The 21,937-nt window shown below is 40.9% G+C and overlaps 1 protein-coding gene across 1 annotated transcript; it reads left to right on the top strand.

The window, feature by feature from the left end:
* The first annotated feature begins 9,540 nt into the window (after positions 1–9,540).
* LOC106563698 (complement factor B) lies at positions 9,541–20,553 on the top strand. The gene is made up of 18 exons (XM_014129510.2): positions 9,541–9,637; positions 10,136–10,348; positions 10,447–10,632; positions 10,814–10,996; positions 11,386–11,472; positions 15,480–15,622; positions 15,769–15,916; positions 16,046–16,174; positions 16,322–16,417; positions 16,889–17,026; positions 17,148–17,254; positions 17,691–17,820; positions 18,019–18,160; positions 18,305–18,384; positions 18,480–18,586; positions 18,700–18,835; positions 19,065–19,117; positions 19,336–20,553. The coding sequence occupies exons 1-18, from the start codon at positions 9,577–9,579 to the stop codon at positions 19,516–19,518; spliced, it is 2,322 nt and encodes a 773-aa protein (XP_013984985.1). The 5' UTR covers positions 9,541–9,576; the 3' UTR covers positions 19,519–20,553.
* Positions 20,554–21,937: the final 1,384 nt, after the last annotated feature.

Genomic DNA, 21,937 nt, shown 5'->3' on the forward strand with positions numbered 1-21,937 from the left:
GCTGCCCAGAGAGCGCCTATTGGCTGGGAGCGGTTTGGCGCGCGGAACATAGCAATCTATTGCAGCCTAAATGACGCCATGACAATAGGCTTTTCAAAGGCAACACATTGTTGCTATAATACAGGATTGATTTCAAGTCAATTTGGTCAAACTTCACAGTTTACGTTATTGAACGACGAAAGGTCAATTTAGCCCATTTCATGATAATAAAGACAGGGAGAAAAATTCATATTTGATGGCGCACCTGAATATCATGGCCACAAGGGGGCTGTCTGGTCGTTTGACTGGAAATACATGCTGTAATGTTATTATATAATAGGTTTATTTATCCCAGTGGGGACTGAGGTGTGGTATTCTAGGTAAACAAAGCAGTAAATAACAGCACAATTTCCACAGTAGTCCTACATGGCAGATAGGCCCACAGTTTTCAAGACAAAGTCCCAAGACCAGTGTGTATTTGTAGCATGGAATTTCCCATACAAGATGCATGATTTTGGCTTATCCTGCATCATTCAACATATACTATTCTAACCAGCAAGCTCTCGTTCCTTATTAGAAACACCGGCTCCATTTGTGTTTTGTATATGCTAATACCACTTATCAAGAAGGAGAATATGGGTTCACAAAGAGTGAACTGGCCTGTGACCAAAACACTTCAAAGGCCATGCAATGACCATGTTCAAAAACAAAAATCTGAAATACAGATGTAGGGTCTTAATTTGAGACAGTTTGCTATTGCAGGAAAATAATCCTGCAGCAACAGGAAATGTGAAATACTATAATTAATGGAAATGTTTGTAGTGGTTCAAGTCTGAAATGTCAAAGTGGAAATTACAAACTTCAGAAGTGTTAAAAAGACCAGCCCCTTGTTAGCAGTTTCAGAACCCCTGAACTATTAGTTAGTTGTACTTGCCCGACACCCCTTGTTTTTTTCACCTTAGTGGTACCTACAAGTCATCCCACTTTCTCAGCCAATCACAGTTTACCCTCCCCCTTTCTAGTCAGAATGAGTGAGATCGCATAGTGAGGTGCACAGCTGACATGTAGCCACCTCCAGTAGGGGGCAAAAGGGGCTTTGCCCCCTCAGTTGAAACTTGTACCTCCTACTTTAAATTTTATGTCCCTATAGAAAAATAAGTTGAAATGATTAAGTGACAGGTTGGTACAAAATCTGTAGTCCATATCTCCACTGCACTGCATCAGCACAATGGACAGAGCGCTCTGCAGTGTGTGTAAGGGGGCTATGGAAAGCCACTGGGGCGCAGGGTTTCCTTTAACTGGTAATTGCTTAAATAAATAAAAAGCCAATAAATACAATTGTGTAGCAGGCCACATTTTCTGGGGCTGCCCTGCTGCTGTTGATTGCAATGATGGAGGTCTTTTTCATTGAAGTAAAACAAAAGTTTGAGAGTATGCCTATAGTGAAACGTCAATAAGGCAGGGTTATAGACGTATTTTGCGACCCTTTGACATCTGGCTATGGGAGTAAAAAAATATATTGCTTGCATTGGTGTGCAGGGAAATTCATTCACCTCACTAAAAAAATACTATTTTTTAGGAGACTAAAACCATAATTTGGTCAAACAGTAAAGTACATTATCCTCATGATTCCTTTAATTTTACATTTACATTTAAGTCATTTAGCAGACGCTCTTATCCAGAGCGACTTACAAATTGGTGCATTCACCTTATGATATCCAGTGGAACAACCACTTTACAATAGTGCATCTAAATCTTTTAAGGGGGGGGGGGGGTTAGAAGGATTACTTTATCCTATCCCAGGTATTCCTTAAAGAGGTGGGGTTTCAGGTGTCTCCGGAAGGTGGTGATTGACTCCGCTGTCCTGGCGTCGTGAGGGAGCTTGTTCCACCATACGGCGTCGTGAGGGCTTGCCTGCCCTGATACCTGATTTGCTAGGGCCTACTGCTGTGTTGACTCTCTCTCTCCTATCCCTGGGAAAAAAATGTTCTGGGAGAAAGAAAAGTGTTCTGATTGTATAATATTTTAAAATCCAATTGCTGGGAAAACACAGCTTTCCTCTTGTCACAGATGGAGAGAGGATGTTCTCAGCTTTCTGTAGCTTTACCTTTTATTTCGCAACTCTCAATTATGAGCTCAATAGCAACTATTATACAAAGATAGTTCATATGAATTTGAGATGTGCACCGAGCAAAATGTGCATTGGCCATTGTGAGTGCATGGGCCTCATTGGAAGGTATGCTACAACTGCAATGTTCACTTACTCAGGTGCTGAAATAGCCACAAATATATACATCCTATGATATTAGATCACATAAAGATGCAGGTAAATTCCTCTCTATTGAAAAAATAAATAAAAAATAATAATTCAGGAGCCCTATTTTAACAGTAAAATATAACAACAATAGCATAATTGTCTACCCACACAATGCATGACAATCACTGGATTAGGTTGCACATAAAAATATTTAGAACCACAACATCACAAGATGATGAAATAACATATTTTCTTCAATACCATCTCAGTAGTCTATTACACTTTTTATAAAAACACTGAATTACTTTATAACATTAGATTTTGAGAAAATTAACAATTTAGGAATAATTTTCCACTTCTCTCATTGACTTCTCAAACTCCAACCTCCGTCCTGGTCTGTTTCGTTCCCCAAAAGTCTTCCGATGTTGCGCCTCTGGGTTTAGAAACTCTGTGACTATTCTGTATATACTGGCATATTTCAGCCATAGTTATGGTACTACTTTGAGACTGTTGTGGCTATAGAGAGCAATAGTAATAGTGTATTCTTGCAGGCACTAACTCGTTGGACAAAGCCTATGGGTAAATTAATGGAGTTTTTGTAGGGCTTTTGGATAAACACAGAAAATATGGTCTGTGGTAAACACAGGTAAACACAGATCTTATATATTTTGTTCTATGAGAATATCTTCATCAGCGAACGTCACTTTTTGTGAATTTTGATGCATCTTTGTAATAAAAAACTATGCACATAAAGTCTTGTTTAACTGTCTGATATTATCTCATAGAACAAATGTATAAGATATCATAAGCCTGTGTTAACCTCTGACCTTATTTTCAGACTTTATAGAGTGCCACAGTATGAGTCATAATACCCATAACACGTGGTGGTCAAACAATAACATAACATTATGACACCACACACACACACACTCACATATAGACACGTTTACACTCTTCACATACGCTGCTGCTACTCTTTTTATTATATATCCTGACTGCCTAGTCACTTTTACCCGTATCAACATGTACATATTACCTCAATTACATCAACTACCTCGTACCCCTGCACATTGATTGACTCGATACCGGTACTCCTTGTACAAAGCCTCGTTATTGATATTGTTGTTTTATTTAGTTACTATTTCCTTTTTTTTATTGATTATTAAAAAATTATATTTTCTTTTTAGCAAATGTTCCTTACTTTTTAACTCAGCATCGTTGGGAAAGGGCTCGTAAGTAAGCATTTCATGTTAAAGTCTGCACCTGTTTTATTTGATGCATGTGACAAATAAAGTTGTATTTGATTGATTTGATTTGAGATATCTTAGACTTGTTCTTGCTGGACAGACCTGTGGTGGCTGAACCCTATCCATTGGCACCTAATAGCTCTACTAGTGCCCGTCTACATGGGTCCTCCCGGATCAGCCCGTTAGTATTTTTCAAGAAGCCTTTTCAAACCTCAAATACCTTACAAGTTTTACATTTCCTGCATTGTAGGAAAGTTCTCCTGCAACAGGGTGATCAAATGTAGATCATATATCTGCATGTAGGTTACTTGTATGAATTCAACTGCAGTTTAACAGAGGAATTATTGATCCGATAGACGCATAGGCCTATTGGTGGTGATTGGGGTGAGTTAGCCTCATGCAATGTAAAGTCCTTTGAGTCTTAGAAGGAAAAAAAGCACTGCATAAACGCAAATCATCAATTAATCATTACACTTTGGATGGAGCGCCAATGAATTACAGGAAATGCTGAAGTAGCCTATGTGTACTCTGGCTTGTTTACACTAGCCTTGTCTGTCAATTTACAGGGCACGACTTGTTGTTTACCTTGAAGGGGAATTCCCCCCCCCCAAAAAAATCCCTTTTATTCATCTATGTTGTTTTGACATGGCAGGAGGCCTTTTAGCCTATGATAATGTGAATGATTAATAGTGACCCTAAACTGACCTGTCATAGAATAGTGGTGTGTTCGATGAAAGCTAGAGTAGGTGTGACAACATCTAGCGAAAGCCCTTGGAATATCTGTTAAGAATGAGCTGCTGTATATAGCTGGGTCTTTTTTTGTCCTGAAATTCTGTCCTCATCCGACTACCCCAGCTGTGTGTCAGAATTATTGTATATATTGTGTGTAGACTTTGTGTAAATTCCTCTGTCTGTATTCTGTTTGTACATTTGTCTATTGCTGGCGGCACCAATCACAGAGTTCAATTCTGGGTATGCCTAAATGTACTTAGCAAATGAAAGTGATTCTGAAGGGAGTTCCATTTCTTGGTTGTTACAAAACTGTAGCACATTATAACCTCCAATATTCTGGTCAATCTTTCCAATTTAGTAACTATGGCTTTCCTACAGTCCCAGTTGCAGATGTGTAATACTGTGTCAGAAGTTTGAGAGAGAGATAATCCCTTATAAACTATACATCAGACTGAATTTACAGATGATTAACATAATTAATTAACATAATAACATGGTTAGGGACAATTCAAAATGTACTGGGGTGGGGGAGCACAGGGAGGGTAGTCTGTGTTTTTATATGGAAACAGGGAGGGTAGTCTGTGTTTTTATATGGGCACAGGGAGGGTAGTGTGTGTTTTTATATGGACACAGGGAGGGTAGTCTGTGTTTTTATATGGACACAGGGAGGGTAGTCTGTGTTTTTATATGGACACAGGGAGGGTAGTGTGTGTTTTTATATGGACACAGGGAGGGTAGTGTGTGTTTTTATATGGACACAGGGAGGGTAGTGTGTGTTTTTATATGGACACAGGGAGGGTAGTGTGTGTTTTTATATGGACACAGGGAGGGTAGTCTGTGTTTTTATATGGGCACAGGGAGGGTAGTCTGTGTTTTTATATGGACACAGGGAGGGTAGTGTGTGTTTTTATATGGACACAGGGAGGGTAGTCTCTGTTTTTATATGGAAACAGGGAGGGTAGTGTGTGTTTTTATATGGACACAGGGAGGGTAGTGTGTGTTTTTATATGGACACAGGGAGGGTAGTGTGTGTTTTTATATGGAAACAGGGAGGGTAGTCTCTGTTTTTATATGGAAACAGGGAGGGTAGTCTGTGTTTTTATATGGACACAGGGAGGGTAGTGTGTGTTTTTATATGGACACAGGGAGGGTAGTGTGTGTTTTTATATGGACACAGGGAGGGTAGTGTGTGTTTTTATATGGAAACAGGGAGGGTAGTGTGTGTTTTTATATGGACACAGGGAGGGTAGTGTGTGTTTTTATATGGACACAGGGAGGGTAGTCTCTGTTTTTATATGGACACAGGGAGGGTAGTGTGTGTTTTTATATGGACACAGGGAGGGTAGTCTCTGTTTTTATATGGACACAGGGAGGGTAGTGTGTGTTTTTATATGGACACAGGGAGGGTAGTCTGTGTTTTTATATGGACACAGGGAGGGTAGTGTGTGTTTTTATATGGACACAGGGAGGGTAGTGTGTGTTTTTATATGGAAACAGGGAGGGTAGTGTGTGTTTTTATATGGGCACAGGGAGGGTAGTCTGTGTTTTTATATGGACACAGGGAGGGTAGTGTGTGTTTTTATATGGGCACAGGGAGGGTAGTGTGTGTTTTTATATGGACACAGGGAGGGTAGTGTGTGTTTTTATATGGACACAGGGAGGGTAGTGTGTGTTTTTATATGGACACAGGGAGGGTAGTGTGTGTTTTTATATGGACACAGGGAGGGTAGTCTGTGTTTTTATATGGACACAGGGAGGGTAGTCTCTGTTTTTATATGGACACAGGGAGGGTAGTGTGTGTTTTTATATGGACACAGGGAGGGTAGTGTGTGTTTTTATATGGACACAGGGAGGGTAGTCTCTGTTTTTATATGGACACAGGGAGGGTAGTCTGTGTTTTTATATGGACACAGGGAGGGTAGTCTCTGTTTTTATATGGACACAGGGAGGGTAGTGTGTGTTTTTATATGGGCACAGGGAGGGTAGTGTGTGTTTTTATATGGACACAGGGAGGGTAGTCTGTGTTTTTATATGGACACAGGGAGGGTAGTCTCTGTTTTTATATGGACACAGGGAGGGTAGTCTCTGTTTTTATATGGACACAGGGAGGGTAGTGTGTGTTTTTATATGGGCACAGGGAGGGTAGTCTGTGTTTTTATATGGACACAGGGAGGGTAGTCTCTGTTTTTATATGGACACAGGGAGGGTAGTGTGTGTTTTTATATGGACACAGGGAGGGTAGTGTGTGTTTTTATATGGACACAGGGAGGGTAGTGTGTGTTTTTATATGGACACAGGGAGGGTAGTCTGTGTTTTTATATGGACACAGGGAGGGTAGTCTCTGTTTTTATATGGACACAGGGAGGGTAGTCTCTGTTTTTATATGGACACAGGGAGGGTAGTGTGTGTTTTTATATGGACACAGGGAGGGTAGTCTCTGTTTTTATATGGACACAGGGAGGGTAGTCTGTGTTTTTATATGGAAACAGGGAGGGTAGTGTGTGTTTTTATATGGACACAGGGAGGGTAGTCTCTGTTTTTATATGGACACAGGGAGGGTAGTGTGTGTTTTTATATGGACACAGGGAGGGTAGTGTGTGTTTTTATATGGACACAGGGAGGGTAGTCTCTGTTTTTATATGGACACAGGGAGGGTAGTGTGTGTTTTTATATGGACACAGGGAGGGTAGTCTCTGTTTTTATATGGACACAGGGAGGGTAGTGTGTGTTTTTATATGGACACAGGGAGGGTAGTGTGTGTTTTTATATGGACACAGGGAGGGTAGTGTGTGTTTTTATATGGACACAGGGAGGGTAGTGTGTGTTTTTATATGGACACAGGGAGGGTAGTGTGTGTTTTTATATGGACACAGGGAGGGTAGTCTCTGTTTTTATATGGACACAGGGAGGGTAGTCTGTGTTTTTATATGGACACAGGGAGGGTAGTCTCTGTTTTTATATGGACACAGGGAGGGTAGTGTGTGTTTTTATATGGACACAGGGAGGGTAGTGTGTGTTTTTATATGGACACAGGGAGGGTAGTCTGTGTTTTTATATGGGCACAGGGAGGGTAGTGTGTGTTTTTATATGGACACAGGGAGGGTAGTCTGTGTTTTTATATGGACACAGGGAGGGTAGTCTCTGTTTTTATATGGACACAGGGAGGGTAGTCTCTGTTTTTATATGGACACAGGGAGGGTAGTGTGTGTTTTTATATGGGCACAGGGAGGGTAGTGCATTTTTTTTCATGATTTACATTTGCCATTTTGCAGGTTTTACTATATAATGTCTTCCATACAGCCACATTTCCAGAGGTGGAAAAAGTACTCAATTGTCATACATGATTAAAAGTAAAGATACCTTAATATAAAATGACTCAAGTAAAAGCGAAAGTCACCCAGTAAAATACTACTTGAGTAAAAGTCTACAAGTATTTGGTTTTAAATATACTTAAGTATCAAAAGTATAAATCATTTCAAGTTCCTTATATTAGGCAAACCAGATGGCACAATCGTACTTTATTTTTATTGACGGATAGCCAGGGGCACACTCAGACATAATTTACAAACTGAAGCATTTGTGTTTAGTGAGTCCGCCAGATCAGAGGCAGTAGGGATGACCAAGGATGTTCTCTTGATAAGTGTGTGAATTGGACCATTTTCTTGTCAAAATATAACGAGTACTTTTGGGTGTCAGGGAAAATGTATGGAGTAAAAAGTACATTATCTTCTTTAGAAATGTAGTGAAGTAAAAGTAAAAGTTGCCAAAAATATAAATAGTAAAGTAGAGTACAGATACCCCAAAAAACGACTTAAGTAGTACTTGAAAGTATTTTTACTTAAGAACTTTACACCCCTGCACATTTACTCATCTGCTTGAATGTGCTTCCCCTATCAAGGTGTTTTGGTACTTCCCTCATGCACTAGATTTTACCAGTCAAACTGTCTATCCTGCCCTCTATCCATGGTGACAATAGTGGTAGTTGGATCGTTTGTCCAGATCTGCAATAGGTTAACTAGCAATAAAACCACACATAAAATCATTCAAATCTGCGCCAACTTTCTATATAAATCCACAAGATAGAGGAATAGCTGATGGGCAGCGGAGAGGCCGGTGCGTCATTACGCATGAAAGAACAGTGAAGACACGCATCTCAAAAAGCACCCCAATTGATCTTGTTCAGGGACAATCAAATTATCGCAAAAGCCCTGTTATTTGAATGATTTCATTTGGATCAGTTGTGGCTCTACTCTGGGCATGTGTGGCATAAACACAACTTGTCACAATGTTAATCTGATTAGGCTACTTCGTCTCCTGTAGGCTACCTGCACATGTTCATCCACTCCAATGTAATATAATTCCAGAATTCAAACAGCGCAACGGCCATTACATTAATGGAAAGGGACATCTGTTACACAACACCAACAAGTTCAATGACATTCGGAAATTGTCAAACCAAGCCTTCGATACTAAGTGTGGAGGGATGTATTTTCTGTTTGGCGAGATTGACATACTCTACTTGATTGTGGCGTTGAAAAGGTAAACCATGATGATAAACGCTCAAAGTAATCGATATGCAGTTATGCGTTGCTTATTGGTTGTGTATGGTTCATTGGCACAAAAACATGGTGGAAAATTCGTCACATACATTTATATAATTTTCAATTTTGTGTCAAAATTGTAAAAATCTGATTTCCCGCTAGCTGATCATTGTCTGTAACCAGTGCCACAAAACCATGTGGTAGTGGAAATGTCGATATCCACGTTTATAACCACATGTTTGCTACAGTTATTGTTATTTATGGTGGTAATAATTATTTTTGGAGTTAATTTTATAAGGGGGGAGGGTGTGTAAATTATTTTACAGTACAAGGGGAGGGTCATGTGAAAATATTTTTACGCTGGGGGATGTTTTTTTCGAAGTTGTATTTACTGGAATTACCCACAGACAGTTGGAGAGCTGAGGCTAGGTTTACTTACTAGAATACACAATAAGATCTTTGACCTTTTTGGTCTAAGCTGTTGCAAAATAAGCTGTACTAGCTACGAGTGGTTTATCAAAGTATAAATCATTTTCATATAATAAAGCTGATAGATAATTCTCAGTCACAGGCTCGGATTTAAAAACCGTATGGCACAATATATATATATATATATAAAGTAGAAATATGGCAAGCTTTTGGACATTTTGTGAGTGTGTGTTTGTTTCTCATTGTAGGTCATTGATCTTCTTTTATTTGACTTTAGGTTAACCAGTGACGGCAAGCTTTTAGTCATACCTTCCCCCTTGTCCCTCCTACCTTCTCCATATAAACATGCACCTTTCTGCAGATTGTTTTACTTTTGGACCTGTGAGCCACCATGGAGTTTTCTGTTCTCTGGAGTTTGTCTGTAGCACTGCTGATATGTCCTCTTTATATGGGTGAGTGCCTTGAGTGCCTTACATTCAAACTGCTGTTGTTGGCTTTTCTTACCTTTTAGAAACATTTGTCCCATATGCTCCTGTATTCTGGATAGTATAACAATGGATGGAAAATAAAATGTATGTACTCAACATAAATATAGCCAAGAAGGATTTGTTTTTAACCACGTGTGTTGTTTTTGATAGGATTCACTGTCAGTACTTTTTGACTGGGTGTTCATCAAAGTGGGACTTTACATTTGGGGTGATTATATTAATATTGTTGAATATCATAATATTCAACATAAATTATAATTAGGGTCTTAAAATTCACTTGTGTACCTACACACACATGTTCAGCTTTGACACCATCCATTAGGGTTCTGTATACTATTAAGAATTCTGGTTTGGTAAAACTCGGATGTGTTCTGGTATTCTAGCCAGAATCCCAACATGGCCCAGGCCATTCATACAGGCATGCATAAAATAAATTGACATTTTCCCACACTGACCCCACAGGTGTAGGTGTTCTGTGTGAAGTCACCTGTAATGAGGAGAGAATGGACATGGAAGGAGGTAATTACACTCTCACTAAGAAGCTTGAGTATGGCAGCATTATGATATACCACTGTCCAGAAGGGTACTATCCATATCCTGCTTTAACTCGCTCGTGCCTGAAAAGCGGAACTTGGAAGCCAGCACCACGAAGAAGACCTCTTCAACAGTGCAAAAGTAAGTGACGATGCCTGATATCTTCCACGAAGACAGTATTTGAAATAAGAGAAATGCTACTGAAACAGGACCATCCATTTTGTTTTCTTCTTCTTTAGTGGTCGAATGCCCCAACCCCTTGGTTTTGGAAAGTGGTTCTGTCTTGCCTGTACAAATGCAATATTTTGTCAACAATAAGACCACGTATGAGTGTTATTCGGCATACTCACTGCGCGGTTCAGCCTCCCGTGTGTGCCAAGCCAATGGGAAGTGGAGTGGGGGCACACCCATATGCAGCCGTGACTGTGAGTAGCAAACTGTCATCTGTCTCTTCGTCTTCCTCCTCAGGACCCTCTCTGGTCAGAATGACACATACATTTCGTTCAGTGCCACAGCCTACACAATGCAGCATGCTATACTCTCCCTGCCTCCCTGACACCCTCCCTCTCCATTTCTTTCTGACTTTCTCCCACCGTTCTCTTACAGCAGGAAGTGAAGATCGCTGTGCTGACCCTGGGATTCCAGCAGGTGCTAGGAGGTCTGGTTCCAGTTTTGGCATTGACGACAAATTGTCTTACCGCTGTGACGAGGGCTTACATTTGTTGGGGTCAAAGACGCGTGTATGTCAAGAGAGTGGCCAATGGACTGGGACTGAGCCTAAATGTTACTGTAAGGCCCCAGAAAGACACCCAAAACAATAACAGTTTTCCAAGCAACACAGTCATGACTAATCATTTTTACATTTACATTTTAGTCATTTAGCAGACGCTCTTATCCAGAGCGACTTACAGTAGTGAATGCATACATTTCATATTTTTTTTCATTTCATACATTATTTTTTATTTATTTATTTATTTATTTTTCGTACTTGGCCCCCCGTGGGAATCGAACCCACAACCCTGGCGTTGCAAACACCATGCTCTACCAACTGAGCTACAGGGAAGGCTGATCCATTGCTCAAAGACGCCAAAAGATTGTCATAGTACAGTCCAATGTCATAGACTGTGAAAAATAGAGATTTATCCTGTGGTTGTCTGGTTCTTTTGTTCTTGTTGCAGACAAACACACGTATGACACTGCACTGGAGATCACGGAGGCCTTCGGCAGTGCTATCAGAGAGAGCCTTCAGCTGGCAGCGCCCATTGGTAGGTCTTCATGACAACTAATATGTCATCAATTGTTTATTTGTTGAAGTCTTTATTCCATTTTCATTATCACCATAACTTTATCAGTATACAGTGCATTCAGAAAGTATTCAGACCCCTTGTGTCACGCTCGTCGTAAAGATGGGACCAAGGCGCAGCGGGAATGTGAATACTCATCTTCTTTTATTACAGAAGAAAACCAAAACAAACACTTAAACAAAAACAACCGACGAGAAAACAGTCCTGTTAGGCACACAGCTACACTTACGGAACAACTACCCACAAAAACCCATGAAAAAACACCCCTACTAAATAGGACCTTCAATTAGAGGCAACGAGGAACAGCTGCCTCCAATTGAAGGTCAACTCAATAAACTAAACATAGAAATAGAATAACTAGACACAGACATAGAAATAGACTAACATAGAACTTTAACCCCAAAAACCGAAACACATAAAACAAACACCCCTGCCACGTCCTGACCAAACTACAATAACAAATAACCTCTTTACTGGTCAGGACGTGACAGTACCCCCCCCCCCCCAAAGGTGCAGACCCCGGATGCACCTCAAACAAAATAACACAAAAATAAACACAAAATTAAACCCCAAAACAAAAATAATCCCAAACTAAAGGGAGGGAAGGGAGGGTGGCCACCGTCACCGTCGGTTCTTGTGCTGCACCCCCCCTCCCCATCCTCCTACTATGGAGGTGGCTCAGGCTCTGGCCTTAGTCCCCAACCTAACCTGTCCACCCCCGCTGAAGGCTCAGGGCTAAGGCGCATCGCTAGAGACCTCGGGCTGATGCGCGTCGCTGGAGACCTCAGGGCTGATGCGCGTCTCTGGGAGCTCCGGACTGGAGGGTGACTCTGGGAGCTCCGGACTGGAGGGCGACTCTGGGAGCGCCGGTTCCGGACTGGAGGGCGACTCTGGCTGCGCCGGTTCCGGACTGTAGGGCGACTCTGGCTGCGCCGGTTCCGGACTGTAGGGCGACTCTGGCTGCGCCGGTTCCGGACTGTAGGGCGACTCTGGCTGCGCCGGTTCCGGACTGTAGGGCGACTCTGGCTGCGCCGGTTCCGGACTGTAGGGCGACTCTGGCTGCGCCGGTTCCGGACTGTAGGGCGACTCTGGCTGCGCCGGTTCCGGACTGTAGGGCGACTCTGGCTGTGCCGGTTCCGAACTGTAGGCCGTCTCTGCAGGCTCCGGACTGTGGGCTGTCTCTGCAGGTTCCGGACTGTGGGCCATCTCTGCAGGTTCCGGACTGTGGGCCGTCTCTGCTGGTTCTGGACTGTGGGCCGTCTCTGCAGGTTCCGGACTGTGGGCCGTCTCTGTCGGTTCCGGACTGTGGGCCGTCTCTGTCTGTTCTGGACTGTGGGCCGTCTTTGCAGGCTCTGGACTAGAGGACGTCGCCGGAAGCACTGGACGGGGAACTGTCGCCGGAAGCTCTGGACGGGGAACTGTCTCCGGAACCTCTGGATGGGGAAATGTCTCCGGAAGCTCTGGACGGGGAACTGTCTCCGGAAGTTCTGGACAGGGAACTGTCTCTGGAATCTCTGGACTGGACAGGCACACTACAGGCCTAGAGCGTGGGGCTGGCTTTGGAGGCGCTAGCCTGGTAACACGCACCTCAAGGCCAGTGCGAGGAGCAGGAGCAGGACGAACTGGACTGGGCTGACGCACTGAAGGCCTAGTGCGTGGGGCTGGTACTGGAGGTACCAGACTGGAGACACGCACCTCAAGGCTAGTGCGAGGAGCAGGAACAGGGTAAACTGGACCCTGGAGACGCACTGGAGGTCTGGAGCATACAGCCTGCACAACCCTTCCTGGCTGAGTGCTCAACTTCGCCTGGCTATACTGAGGCGCTTTAACCAATCGCACCGGCCTTTGAATGCTTCTGGGCAATATAGTGCGCATTTCTGCATAGCTCGGTGCTTTCATGATCCGTTGCTCCCCATAATAAGCACGGGGAGTTGGCTCAGGTCTACGACCTGACTTAGCCATACTACCGTGTGCCCCCCCCCCCAATTTTTTTGGGGGGGGCTGCCTCTCGCACTTGCCAATCCGTGTATATAATGCCACGTAATGGCGCCGCTCCACCTTGGCTGCCTCCAGCTCCTCCTTAGGTCGCCGGTACTCCCCAGCCTGGTGCCATGGTCCTGCCCCGTCCAAAATTTCCTCCCATGTCCACGACTCCAAATACCTCTGCTGCTCCTTCCTCCTCTGCTTGGTCCGTTGTTGGTGGGTAGTTCTGTCATATGCGTCATAAGAAGTGGACCAAAACGCAGCGGGGATATGAATACTCTTTTATTAGATGGAAACCAAAACAAAACACTATTACAAAAACAACGATGAAAAAACAGTCCTGTAAGGTGCTCTGACTATACAAGGAACAACTACCCACAAAACCCATGGAAAAACACCCCTACTAAATAGGACCTTCAATTAGAGGCAACGAGGAACAGCTGCCTCCAATTGAAGGTCAGCCCAATAAACTAAACATAGAAATATAAGAACTAGAACAAAGATAGAAATATATTTACATAGATCATAACCCAAAAACCCCAGAAACACACAAAACAAACACACCCCTGCCACGTCCTGACCAACAACAATCACAAAATGACCCCTTTTCTGGTCAGGACGTGACAACCGCTCAGGAAGGAAACGCATTCTGTCTCCTAGAGATTAACGTACTTTGGTGCGAAAAGTGCAAATCAATCCCAGAACAACAGCAAAGGACCTTGTGAAGATGCTGGAGGAAACAGGTATAAAAGTATCTATATCCATAGTAAAACAAGTCCTATATCAACATAACCTGAAAGGCCGCTCAGCAAGGAAGAAGCCACTGCTCCAAAACTGCCATAAAAAAGCCAGACTACGGTTAGCAACTGCACATGGGGACAAAGATTGTACTTTTTGGAGAAGTGTCGTCTGGTCTGATGTAACAAAATAGAACTGTTTGGCCATAATGGCCATCGTTATGTTTGGAGGAAAGAGTGGGATGCTTGCAAGCTGAAGAACACCATCCCAACCGTGAAGCACGGGGGTGGCAGCATCATATTGTGGGTGTGCTTTGCTGCAGGAGGGACTGGTGCACTTCACAAAATAGATGGCATCATGAGGCAGGGAAATGATGTGGCTATATTGAAGCAACATCTCAAGACATCAGTCAGGAAGTTAAAGCTTGGTCGCAAATGGGTCTTCCAAATGGACAATGACCCCAAGCATACTTCCAAAGTTGTGGCAAAATGGCTTAAGGACAACAAAGTCAAGGTATTGGAGTGGCCATAACAAAGCCCTGACCTCAATCCCATAGAAAATTTGTGGGCAGAACTGAAAAAGCGTGTGCGAGCAAAGAGGCCTACAAACCTGACTCAGTTACACCAGCTCTGTCAGGAGGAATGGGCCAAAATTCACCCAACTTATTGTGGGAAGCTTGTGGAAGGCTACCTGAAACGTTTGACCCAAGTTAAACAATTTAAAGGCAATGCTACCAAATACTAATTGAGTGTATGTAAACTTCTGACCCACTGGGAATGTGATGAAATAAATAAAAGTTGAAATAAATCATTCTCTTTACTATTATTCTGACATTTCACATTCTTAAAATAAAGTGGTGATCCTAACTGACCCAAGACAGGGAATTTTTACTCTGATTAAATGTCAGGAATTGTGAAAAACTGCGTTTAAATGTATTTGGCTAAGGTGTATGTAAACTTCCGACTTCAACTGAAAATAAGGTATTTCTGTTTTTTATTTTTAATACATTTGCAAACATTTCTAAAAATCTGTTTTCGCTTTGTTATTATATGTGTAGATTGATGAGGAACTGTTTTTATTTAATCCATTTTAGAATGAGGCTGTAACGTAACAAAATGTGAAAAAAAGGGAAGGGGTCTGAATACTTTCCGAATGCACTGTATTTGCCAAACCTTTCACATATCCTCAAATATCCTCCTTTTCCACCTGTGATTGTCAAAGTAAGATATCCTGCTGGTGCCTTTCAGATGACACAGATCAGGAAGGAAAGAAGATCACAATAGATAAAGCTGGAAAGCTTAACATATACATTGCTATGGACATATCTGACAGCATTGCGGAGGAAGAGTTTGACAAAGCAAGAAATGCTGTCAAGAAACTTATCATAAAGGTATGTCACAAGTCACTCACAAAGTATGTTATGAAGCTGATAGAAATGTCTGACAATATGGAATCAGTTATTGGTTTACCACAGTATTCCTCTCACATTCTTTGACAGATCATTAAACATTATCCTGTTGTCTTCACCTTTCACAGGTTAGCTCCTTTTCAGTCAGCCCAAATTATGAAATCATTTTCTTCGCTTCTGACGTATTAGAGGTTGTCAACATAATAGATTTTTCTGGAGATAAAAGAAAACCACTTGAGGATGTCTTGGCTGACTTGGACAAATTTAAATATGATAGTAAGCAAAACATTTACCATATATGTACTTACATCATCATTGCCCAAACAATACACTTATCCAGTGGCTAGGTCAAATGTAATGTGACAAACAGTGTGTTTGTGTGTGTGCACGTGCACTTTTTCACAGCTAGAGATAATGTTGGGACCAATCTCAACCTTGCCTTTAAAACCATCCTGGAACGCATGGCCATCCAAAAACTACGAAATGAAATGCTATTCATGGAGGTCCACCATGTCCTCATCTTTTTCACAGATGGTACTGTATTGCTATTACTCATGTATATTTGTATGGAAAGTGTTTGAATGTATTGCAGTTCGTAGCTTGTTTTTTGTTGTTGTTTTTTTAAGCTTTTGTTCACTATGGTCAGCTCAGTAATAATCCCTTGAATCTCTTTACTTGCAGGTGCTTACAACATGGGGGGTAGCCCCGAAAACACAGTGGCCAAAATTAGGGAAGCGGTGCACATGAATAACAAGGAAGAACGGGATAAATATCTTGGTGAGGTCAAAACTTTTGTGTGGTCTTAACATTTAACAACAACCTGACATTCTACTCTCAACTATTCTCCCCGTTTTGAAGACCTTCGGATCAATTTACTCCAAAAATATTTTAGGAACTGTTGGGATCTTAACTTGCAAGTTAAAATTGTAGAATACGCAAGGTGGAATTTGTTTGTGCATCAGCAGTTTCTCTTGTTATGTCAGTCACTGATAGTCAGTCAATTAGCCCACCCCCAATAAAGTTGCCCATCCCTGGTGACTTTCTAACTATAGACTGAGCAAGGCCTAAAACACGCACACAACAGTTTGCTCAGGAATAATGATCAACCATTTCTGAACAATGATTTGTGGCACTCGGCACAGTACAATATTCAAATTCAAGCCAACTATCGTCTCAAGTATATTAACGTTCTTGATTAATCTCATGCCTAACGTTTTTGGCACTTCGTCTTGTTTTTTGTTTTTTTAGATGTTTATGTTTTTGGTGTCGGAAGTGAAATTTTTGATGAAGATATCGTGCCACTAGTGACAAAAAGGAACGACGAGAGGCATTACTTTAAAGTAAAGAATGCTATTGAATTGGAAAAAACCTTTGATGAAATAATTGGTAAGAGTCCTAATTTAAACAACAATATAGAAGAATGTGTAGATTTCTATGCGTCTCTGCATGGATATTCTGTATTTTAGTGTCTTTATCAGTGTGTTGAGTCACCTCTCTCGTCCAATAGATGAAAGCAAGATTGTGGGTTTATGCGGACTCCATAGAAACTATGATAGTGGTACCGCAGACACCATACGTCAGAGATACCCCTGGATGGCACGGATTGACAACACAGTAATTACTCATGCCTGATTTTCACGCTTGATTATTTCATCAATGACCCAGTGGCCTTTCTTCATGTTCTGATTTGATTTAGTGTGCACTGTCATTACCAATACATGACAGATATACTAACTTATAATTGATTCGATTTAGTTTAAATGACAATATTTAAGTTAGAATTTGATTTGATCGCTAACAGTATACAGCAGACCTCGCCTGTCATTTAAGTCCTGAATTCAATCATCACTCATAGTGTGTTTCTGCAATGCAATGTTTCAGGTTGTGCTATGGGAGTGATAAATGGCTCACACACCTCCCATACTCTATCTCATCCCAGTGCATGAAAGAAATTGAAATCTGGTTGACATTTAAATGCGATATTGATGCAAATGCGTTCCTGTTGTCATTTACTGTATGTATGTTCAACCTCTCTCTCCTGATACCATAGCATGAGGATGGAACAGCTAGTAAATGCATGGGGTCTCTGGTCACTCGCCGCTTCATCTTGACTGCTGCTCACTGCTTCAAGTTTGAAGACAAAGCAGACAAAATCCGTGTTACAATTGGGAAAAATCAAGGTATAACCAGCCCCCCCCTTCAAAAACATTTGCACTTACACCTAAACATTTTTGAAAATATATAATCTTGTTTTTTCAAGTGATTATCATCATTACAAGGAAATCTGTCCGGATGCCACTTGAACAAGGAATCTGGTGATATTGTAAATTGTAAGCAATAGGTTTGTTGAATTACACTCTGGTCCTGCCTCTTAACAGTTGTAAAGGGAGCATCACGTATAATATTACATCCTGATTATAATATCAACGGTAAAAAGAATGACGGGATAAAGGAGTTCTATGATTACGATGTAGCTCTTATCCAACTGAAGGAAGATGTAGATATCTCTATCAACATAAGGTAAGACTTCTGACATTATGCTGAAGGTTACCAGAATGAATACAATGACACAGCCCTTCAGATCTGAATCTAAATCATCTCTGTAGTAACGTGTGAAGAACACGTTGTTTCCTTTACCCATTCTTGCTTTACTGTGTTCCTCAGACCAATTTGCATCCCTTGCACCAAGGAAACAAGTGGCGCTTTAAGACTGGTAGGAGAGGCTATCACCTGCAAGCAACAAGGTACAGTTACAGCACACATAGCCTATTCACCAAGATACACAAGGTTCATCTAGGCACTGTATGTTGCCTTGCCTCATATATTGTTCTCCTTGCAGAACAGATATTGTTCAAAAATCCTTTAGAAGAAGTCAGTTTCATTTCATTTGATAAGAAGGAACAAATGGATCAACGTAGCGATGCCAAACTAAAGCTTCAGCATCAGGTGAGTGCTTGTATGATGTCTGACCACACACACACCACACACACACACACACACACACACACACATCAATGGATGATGCCCATATTGCGCCTCTCATATATTTCTCTCTTTAGTTGAGGGACAATTGTATCAAAATGGCTGCTACTGAAGTAGAAGGCATAACACCACTTAATCTAAAGGATGTTGTGACTGATAACTTCCTGTGCACGGGTGGGAAACAACCTCATAGAGAGAATATTGCCTGCAAAGGTATGTTAACAGTTCATGGAACATTAGATGAGGCATTCACTGTTTGTTTATATCTATTCTCAATGTAATGCGAACCTTATGATTTGAATGAGTATTATTGTAATTGAAGTATTGTAACTTGTTAAAGATGAAAAGGGTCTCTATTACTTTGTCTTACCTTTTCATTTGTTTGCATGTGTGCACTTTTATGTGTGTTTACGTGTGTGTGTGTGCATGCGCGTGTGTGCAGGTGACTCCGGTGGAGCTCTGTTTAAGGATTATGATGAATACCGCACCATCCAGGTGAGACATTCTGACCATATCTACAGTACATACAGCAGATAAACAGGCTCTAGCAAAGTGGCAACTTTCTATCTACTTTCCTCATACTTTTTGCTCTTTCCTTTTTTCTTCAATGAATATTCCATATTTATTTCTGTAAAATGTATTTGCAAACATCTGGGGTCTTCGTAATCTACAGGTAATTAGTGCTGTACTGACACCTCTTCCATTCTTCATAGGTTGGAGTGATCAGCTGGGGAACCAATGACCTGTGTCCTGGTGGTAACAGTGATGTCAAACAGGAGTCTAGCGAAAACTCCAGAGATTTCCACATCAACCTCTTTAAAGTTGTGCCGTTTCTGAAGAAGTATTTGGGGGATGACACAAAAGATTTTAAACCTCTTGAGTTTTTAGAGAATTGAAGAGTTTCATTCCAAAACGCTCTATTTTCAGAAATGTTGGTTAAGTAGCTTTTATTGTTTAAAGAACTTATACAAGAGAATGGTGTGTTTTTTCACTCTCTAATTATGGCATGGGGTTATTCAATGACAGATGTATTTGTTTCAAATCTATCACTTGATGGTTTCATTTCAGAGAGACGAATGATCATGTTTTTTTGGCAAAACACTTTTTTACACAGTCAAATGTAACACAACTGTACAAATAAAACATTTGTAACATCAATATAAACATTTAAAAAAAAAGATTCAATACAGTAATATGAGATCTATATGTAAAACATTTACATTTGACATTTAGTGGATGCTCATATCCATAGTGACACAGTCATCTTAAGATAGCTAGGTGAGACAACCACATAGCGTAGTGACTCACAGTCATCTTAAGATAGCTAGGTGAGACAACCACATAGCGTAGTGACTCACAGTCATCTTAAGATAGCTAGGTGAGACAACCACATAGCGTAGTGACTCACAGTCATCTTAAGATAGCTAGGTGAGACAACCACATAGCATAGTGACTCACAGTCATCTTAAGATAGCTAGGTGAGACAACCACATAGCATAGTGACTCACAGTCATCTTAAGATAGCTAGGTGAGACAACCACATAGCATAGTCAAATATTGAGTAAACAAACATTCCATTCCAACTAAACAATGGATATATACTGTAGCTTTTTGCAAAACACCACATTTTAATACACATCTACAATCTATTCATAAAAAATCTGAGAACAGTAATATTTTACACACACATGAAAGTACCCATAAGCAATAATTTCTAGTGAAAAAAATACAAATGTGAAAAATGTGTATATAGCGTTTTAGAAATAGAGACAGTGATAAAGATGTCTTAACAAAAGTTGATTTACAATCATGTATCTACTGCACTGAACAGACACGTCTTACCAAAATAGGTTGTTGAATCGAACTCTAGTTATCAATGAAAGTGTGTTCTTAACTAATGATAATTAATAAACTCATTACCTGAACTTCAAGCATTTCCTTTCTGTAGTCCATCCATGTATAATGCCTGGTTTTAAAGCCTCTTGGTCTTTTCTCATTTGGAAAAAAGTCCATCCTCCACCCTCTCTCTCTCTTCTGTCCTCTCTCCTCCATGGCCCAGAAACCAATCAGTGTTTGAGTAGTATGAGGCCTTTTCTCGTTTGGGAAAAAGTCCGTCCTCTCTCCTCCATGACCCAGAAACCAATCAGTTGTTGAATGGTCGAGGAGTGTGTAAATTCGTTATTAGGCAAACGGAAGATGGGCCTTCAATCCCCGATAGCCTCCTTTGGGCAATGAAGTGTATTCTATCACAGAATAGTTTTGATATCTGCCATACCCCCCTTTGAATCAGCTGTTATATTGTCAGAGGAGAAAAGCATGCGCACATTTAAAAACAATATGCTACGTATCCTTTTGTATGTAAAATGTCTTGCACAACTAACTTAATTCGGTTTTAACACTTTACACATTTTTGGTGGATCCACCCTTCTCTCTTTATGTAGTGTTGTCTCTTGTGTCGTGATGTGTTTTGTCCTATATAATTATTATTTTTCTTAATTTTTTTATCCTAGCCTCCATCACCGCAGGAGGCCTTTTGCCTTTTGGTAGGCCGTCATTGTAAATAGCTGGACTCCACAGCTGGACTCCAATCAATTTGTAGAAACATCTCAAGGATGATCAATGGAAAGAGGATGCACCTGAGCTCAGTTTTGAGTCTCACAGCAAAGGGTCTGAATACTTAAGTAAATAACGTATCTGTTTTTTGTATATGTATATATACCACACATTTGCAAAAAAATCTAAAAACCTGTTTTTGCTTTGTCCTTATGGGGTATTGTGTGTAGATTGATGAGATTTTGTATTTATTTAATCCATTTTAGAATAAGGCTGTCACGTAACAATGTGAGGAAAAAGTCAATGGGTCTGAATAGTTTCCGAATGCACTGTATGACAGATTAAGTATTTCCTCCTGAGACCCCCCAAAAAACATTTGGTATGAACAAACATCTTACAAGATTGTTTTGGGAAAAAATATTGAAGTGTAAATTTTATTATAAGTGCAAAATTGTCCCCTGTAGTGTTCATTAGGACATTAATATGAAATAAAATGTACATTACAGTCAATTGGTACAGTAGGTGAAAAACAGTTTTGGCATCCAGGTATCCACTACAGAGGACAATTCTTGATAAGCTCTTATTTAGCTCTTATTTAATGTGAAAAGAATATTACACAGTCCTGACAACTCACTTATTTCTAAGATACACACTTAATAGAAAAATTAGAATATCAAACTAAAAAAAAAATGTAATTAAGTTACACACACTACTTTTCAAATTTCCACAAAATGTGCTAATTTTGACAGCAGACATTTTTTT

This window comes from Salmo salar, chromosome 11, assembly GCF_965601325.2.
Source record: "Salmo salar chromosome 11, fSalSal1, whole genome shotgun sequence".
Taxonomy (NCBI): domain Eukaryota; kingdom Metazoa; phylum Chordata; class Actinopteri; order Salmoniformes; family Salmonidae; genus Salmo; species Salmo salar.